Source organism: Chrysochloris asiatica, unplaced genomic scaffold (genome assembly GCF_000296735.1).
Source record: "Chrysochloris asiatica unplaced genomic scaffold, ChrAsi1.0 scaffold00134, whole genome shotgun sequence".
Lineage (NCBI taxonomy): Eukaryota > Metazoa > Chordata > Mammalia > Afrosoricida > Chrysochloridae > Chrysochloris > Chrysochloris asiatica.
Genome location: NW_006408652.1, coordinates 8,988,043 through 8,995,277, shown reverse-complemented (window position 1 = coordinate 8,995,277; position 7,235 = coordinate 8,988,043). Strand labels below are relative to the sequence as shown.

Here is a 7,235-nt window from a genome sequence, read left to right as displayed (position 1 = left end):
TCCCTACCTGGTAGAGTTCAGTGGCAGTGCACTGAGTGGTTAGGGTCTTCACAGGTTCAAGGTCATCTTCATCACTGCTCAGCTTCAGGTCGTCTTCTAGCATTCTACAAAAAAAAAAAAAAAAAAGAGTGGCATTCAAGTTAGGAAGCATCTTTTCCAAATCTACCTCAGATCCATTTTGTGAAGAGAATAAAATATTGGAGCTACAATTTGACAGTTATGATTCTGTCAATGTTTCAGAGGGTACCAAGATTCTTTCAGCTGATTAGATAGCTGAGCTCTCATGTTTATATCATGCTCCACATACATCTTCCCTTTCCACATGGGCAGGACTATTTCAGCATCTCAAGAGTCTACATATTTTTACTAGTAAAAGTACAATAGATGTATTGTCCAATCACTATGCAGGTGGAATGTAGCTCGGAGGCTTCCATGAGGGAACAAGGGCAGGAGCTCACCCTTAGCTCTAAAGACTTGTTCCAGAGTGCTGGGGCTCTCTGGAAGACAGAGGCAACAGGCCCCATGAACTAACTAACTTTCAGGGCTCTCTGCTGCTGCTGTTGGTGGTGGTGATGGTACTGTGTCGTTAAGTCAGTTCTGACTCATAGCGACCCTGTATATGATTTCTGAGGCTATAATCTTTAAGGGAGCAAAAAGCCTCATCTTTTTCCCATGGAGCGAATGGTAGATTTGAACTGTTTGCTTTTTGGTTAGCAGCCCAATGCATAACCACTACATTACGAAGGATCCCTGGGCAGCTTGGTGGCCACAAAATATTGGGGCAAGAACTGGCTAGTCATTAACTTTTTGACATATGTCATACAATCTCTTTTTTCCAATAAAATTTGATCAAAGAGACTAAAGTCTATGATACAGATAAGAAATCTTTCACTCCTAAGTCAAAATAACTGAGAAATATGAGTGATGTGAATTTTGGCGATGAACCGGCACTTCCAAAATTGTTTACTCAGAAAATAGAGCCTTTTGTTTCCCCATGCATATTAATTTTAGTACAACTCCCTTCTCTCTCCAAGTTTGACCTCCAGCAGGAAGAGTGACTTATAAACTTAACATTCCTGATACACAGCCTTCAAAGACCAATTGCTTCTATTTTTATGCATCATGCACAATGTTAAACTTTTCTCCTGGCTTCAGCAGGGGCCAACTGACATCTTCCCAGCATGCTCTGTTCTATCTTGCTTCAAGGCTTAGTCTCAAACTTCAGTCCCAAGCTAGAATTCCCTTCCTTCCTTTCCTCTAGAAATTCTACTTTTCTTCCATGGCTTGGTCCCATACCACATCCTCTACAAAAGCATTCTAGAATCCTCACCTCCCCACCCCCAGCACCTTATTTATGGCAGGATCACAGAAGTGACTTTTCTAGGAGTCTCCCTCTTCCAGCACTCCCTAAGTTCCATGGGGCAGTGGTTGCAACATATTTATGTCTGAGTTCTTCAAATCATCCTCCCAGAGATGATATGTGTATCCCCTTCATTTTTCAGATAGGGAAAGAAAGGTTCATGCAGTACTTTTCCCTAAGCTCACACAGCTAGTGAGTATCAGAGCCAATCTTCAAATTGCCACTCTACAATGCCTTTCCCCCATGAAAGCAAGCCTGGAGGGAAGACACAACTTCTGATTTGAGAAATAGGAGGCAACATTATTTTAGAGGGCATATATAAAAATTAAGAGATTCAGGTCAGGGTGGTTCTTCGATATTTCTCCAAAGAAAACAGAGCTCCCCACTTTGATGATCAGCCATAGACCAGATGTGTTCACTGAGGTCTGAAAACCCGAGCCTGAAATGAAGCATGACTGGTGAGAAGGACAGCCGCTGGAGCTGGTTTCAGAAAAACGAAATTTGTTGGATTTATGACTGTCCTTCAAGAGACGAATGGATGTTTAGAAGATCTTCAAGAAGGAAAGAAAAATGCATCTTGGCATTTCTTTTGCAGCTGCAGGCTTAAGGCTCTGCACACATAATTCTTTATAACACATTGTGGTCAGGGAAGACTGTGTCATTCTTGTAAGCTAGAGACCTCAAAGATTTAAAAACTATGTGTGCTTGGTATTAAAATAATTCATCTTCCCTAGGTAGACTTATATTTATAGGTAGGGAATGTCTACGTGTTCATTTATGTCTAAGTGTTTAACATTCAGAGGGCTGGTTCTCTGGCCAGCAGCATGCAATTTGGTCTGCATAGTGACCAAATGAAGAAGTGATTATTAGCGCTAGTTTGCTAATGAGTTTTAGAAAGGAACTTATTCATGGTCACATAGCTAGTAAAAGATGAAGGCAAATTTGGAATACAGACCACTGGCTCCAACTCGAACTTGAAAGCATATACCATTTTTCTAGAGGGTTTAACATATAAACCCATTTCACCCACTGCCATGGAATTCTATTGGGTTCCCAAGGCTGTGCACTTTACAGGAGCAGGTGAGAAATGACATAAAATTTTTTATGAAAATGATAATTTGGGGACATAAGAATTATATTGTATAAACTTACAACTTGCATTTTTCTACTGATAATATGTTTACGTGTGTGTGTATTTAATGTTAGCAATAGCTTAATTGCATAGAAGATTCTTATTAGGCTAATTGACAAAAAAACCTCAGTTTTTGGATGACTTTTTTACATAGAAAGGAAGGTAAATACAAAAAAATATTATTATTAATGTGATAGCTTATAGAAAATGAATCATGCCTTTTCTATTTCCTCTACCTATTTGAATTATTACAAAGTTCAAAAGAGTATAGCCAAAGTTATGCTGATTATATTTTCAGAACCAATTATCTGGACCTGTGTTGCATTAAAGAATTCTTCCATTTGTAAACTCATTTTTAAACAAAGGATAAACATAAAATCACATTATTGTTGTTGTTGAGTGTCATCAAGTCAGTCCCGACTCATAGTGACCCAGTATAGGGTTTCCGAAGAGGGGCTGGTGAGTTTGAACCACCAACCTTGCAGTTCAAACCGACCTTGCGGTTGAGTGCTTATCCTACAGTGCCAAACCAAGATTCCTTATTCCCCACTTAATACGTCATTTATACATAATTGAATGTAATTTCATAAAATAGATACCTATAAATATCAGTAACACTAAATTTGTATCTCTGTTGTTATTGCGTGCTGTTGAGTCAGTTCTGACTCATAGCGACTCAGTATCGGTTTCTGAGAGTGACTGGTGGGTTTCAACTGTCAACCTTGTTAGTTACCAGTTTATCCTACAGCACATTACTATTTTATAATTCATATGTATGGAATATTGGTATATTACTTGGTGTGGCTCTGTAGGATAAACACTGGACTGCTAACCACAAGGGCAGCAGTTCAAACCCACCAGCTGCTCACTGGAAATCTTATACAGGGTTTCTATGTGTTGGACCTGACTCGAAGGCACTTAACCAAAACAACTGTATGAAAAACTCTACTTGTTTAGAATTATTTCTATATGATTTCTTCAAAATGATATTTTCATTGTCATTGGGTTATCTAGACTTTACAATCTGATTCACCCAGTCTTCTTTGTTGTTAAATACAAGCTTTAAATTTCCATTTTTGTATTTGTCAGTAAAAGCAAAAAATTGTATGTTTTTCATGACTAGGAATACTAAAATTGTAATGAATGAAATACTCGGTTTAAAATTTTTTTTTTTCTTTTAATGGATGCAGACTGCCACATCTTTTCCCCAGAAAGTGTCGGGTGGGTCTCAAATGATAACCTTTCAAATAGCAGCTGAATGTTTTAACCACTGCATTACCAAGGATCCTCATAACTTTAAAAAGATGGTGTAATAAAACCAGTAGCAACAACAATAAAAATAACAAAACATATTAAAATGGAATCAAAATAACTGAATTCGACTAATCATAAATGCTGCGATCTCTGGTAGTCAGTGGCTCTCTCTAAGCCTTATCTGTATGCTTCATCTGTTAAATAGGGTAATAATTCAACCCAACAATGGCACAGTACATATTCTTTTCAAGTGCACATGGAACATTCTCCAGAATAGACCATGTTTTAGGCCACAAAACAAATCCACATAAATTTACAAATATCAAAATACTACAAAGCATCTTCTCAGACCACAATGCTATCAAATTAGAAATCAACAATAGGAAGACCAAGGAAATCAAGTCAAATCCATGGAAACGGAATAACACCCTGCTGAAAAGCGACTGGGTAGTAGAAGAAATTAAACATGAATTAGCAAAGTTTCTAGGAATAAATGAGAACGAAAACACAACATACCAAAATGTTTGGGACACAGTGAAAATGGTGCTGAGAGGACAATTTATTGTGATAAATGTACACATCCCAAAAGAAGAAAGAACCAAAATTAACACATTAACACAGCATTTCCAACAATTGGAAACTGACCGACAGAAGGAACCTACAGTCATCAAAAGAAAAGAAATAATCAAGATAAGAGCAGAAATAAATAAGATGGAAAACAGAAAAAAAACTACAGAAAGAAGCAACAGGACAAGAAATTGGTTCTTTGAAAGGATTAATAAAATTGACAAACCTTTGGCAAACCAAACCAAAGAAAAGAGGGAGAAGACACAAATAACTCGCATTAGAAAGCACATGAGTGATGTCACAATGGAACCAAATGAAATCAAAAGGATAATAACAGAATACTATGAAGAGTTATACTCCAACAAATTCGAAAACTTAGAAGAGATGGATGCATTTTTAGAAAAACACGACCTACCAAAACTTACACAAAGTGAAGTAGAAAACTTGAACAGACCTAAAACAAAAGAAGAAATTGTTCAAGTCATCAAAAACTCCCAACTAAAAGAAGTCCAGGCCCAGATGGCTTTACTGGTGAGTTCTTCCAAATATTCAGGGAAGAGCTTTCACTAATTCTATTCAAATTATTCCAGAATATAGAAGATGATGGAAAGCTTCCTAATACTTTTTATGAAGCAAGAATAAGCCTCATCCCAAAACCAGAGAAGGACATCACTAAGAAAGAAAATTATAGACCAATATCCCTCATGAAGATAGATGTAAAAATTCTCAACAAAATCCTAGCCAACAGAATCCAGCACCACATCAAAAAAATAATACATCATGACCAAGTGGGTTTCATAAAAGGAATGCAATGATTGTTCAACATTAGGAAAACAATCAATGTAATCTACCACATAAATAAGGAAAAGGAAAAGAACCGCATGATCATATCGATTGATGCAGAAAAGGCATTTGACAGAATCCAACATCCATTCCTGATAAAAACACTCAACAAAGTAGGAATTGAAGGGAAATTCCTCAACATAATCAAGAGCATTTTTACAAAACCAACAGCCTATGTTACTCTCAATGGAGAGAAACTGAAAGCTTTTCCTCTGAGAACGGGGAACCAGACAAGGATGCCCTTTGTCACCACTCCTTTTCAATATTGTTTTGGAAGTATTAGCCAGAGCTATATGGCAAGATAGGGAAATTAAAGTCATCCAAATTGGCAAAGAGGAAATAAAACTCTCTCTATTTGCAGATGATATGATCCTATACATAGAAAACCCAAAAGACTCAGTAAAAAAGCTAGTAGACATCATAGGAAGATTCAGCAAAGTGGCAAGGTATAAGATCAACATACAAAAATCAAAATCAGTTGGATTCCTCTATAGCAACAATGACAAAAGACATTAGGAAAAAAATACAATTTACAATAGCTGCCCAAAGGATGAAATATTTAGGAATAAACGTAACCAGAGACAAACACAGGATCTATACAAAGAGAATTACAAAACACTACTATAAGAATCCAAAAGCGACTTACGAAAGTGGAAGAGCATACTACGTTCCTGGATAGGAACACTCAACATCGTGAAAATGTCAATACTACCCGAAGCAATATACACATATAATGCAATCTCAATCCAGATTCCAACAACATGTTTCAAAGAGATGGAAAAGACAATTACTAACTTTATATGGAAAGGAAGGAGACCCAGGATAAGCAAAGCACTGCTCAAGAAGAAGAACAAGGTTGGAAGCCCCTCACTCCCTGATTTAAAAATCTACTACATGGCTACAGTGCTCAAAACAGCTTGGTACTGGTACAATGGAAGATACATTGATCAGTGGAACAGAATCGAGAATCCAGAAATTTACCCATCCACATGCAGCCAATTAATTTTCGACAAAGTGCCTAGGTATGCTACATGGGGAGGCGATAGTCTTTTTAACAGATGGTGCTGGCAGAACTGGAAAGCAATATGCAAAAGATTGAAACAAGACCTTTACCTCACACATGGATTAAAAACCTAAATGTGAATCCCAAAATTATGAAAGTCATTAATGAAAAAATAGGGACAAATGTGAGGGCTCTTATACAGGGAATACACAGACTACCAAACATTTTGAAAATTACACAAACAAAAGCAGACAAAATAGATGATTGGGACATACTAAAAATTAAAAACTTATGTGCATCAAAAGACTTCACCAAAAGAGTAAAAAGGGAACCCACAGAATGGGAAAAAATATTTTGCAGTGACACATCAGACAAGTGACTCATTTCTAAAATATATAGGAAACTACCACACCTCTACAAGAAAAAGACAAATAATCCAATTAATAAATGCACATAGGACATGAACAGACACTTCCCCAAGGAAGACATCCAGGCAGCCAACAAACATATGAAGAAATGTTCACGACCACTAGTCATTGTTGTTGTTGTTACGTGCCATCGAGTTGATCCCAACCCGTAGGATCCCAACCCTGTCTTAGGGTTTCTGAAGAGCAGCTGGTGAGCTTGAACTGCCAACCTTGCAGTTCAAATGGCTTTGCAGTCTGGCGCATTAACCCACAGCGCCACACTAGGACTTCTTGTCATTAGAGAGAGGCAAATCAAAACAACAATGAGATATCATCTCACACCAGCAATAACAGCAAAGATCAAAAAAGTAGAGGACAATAAATGCTGGTGAGGCTGTGGAGAGACTGGGACACTCCTGCATTGCTGGTGGGATTGCAAAATAGTCCAGCCTCTCTGGAAAGCAATATGACGCTTCCTCAGAAGGTTGAAATATGAGCCATAACACAAGCAGATATACGCACACCAATGTTCACAGTAACACTATTTACAACAGCAAAAAGATGGAGACAGACTAAGTGCCCATCAATTGAAGAACAGATAAACAAACTTTGGTACATATACACAATGGAATACTATGCTACCTTGAAGAACAACAAGGAAGCTGCAAG

General features: G+C 37.5%; 1 protein-coding gene across 1 annotated transcript in view; it reads right to left on the bottom strand.

The window, feature by feature from the left end:
- The window catches only part of AFF2 (AF4/FMR2 family, member 2), a 559,120-nt gene that overhangs the window by 177,520 nt on the left and 374,365 nt on the right, over positions 1-7,235 (bottom strand). The window contains exon 8 of the mRNA XM_006869732.1: positions 8-104. Coding sequence (XP_006869794.1) covers positions 8-104 — 97 coding nt within the window. The remainder of the gene's footprint in view (positions 1-7; positions 105-7,235) is intronic.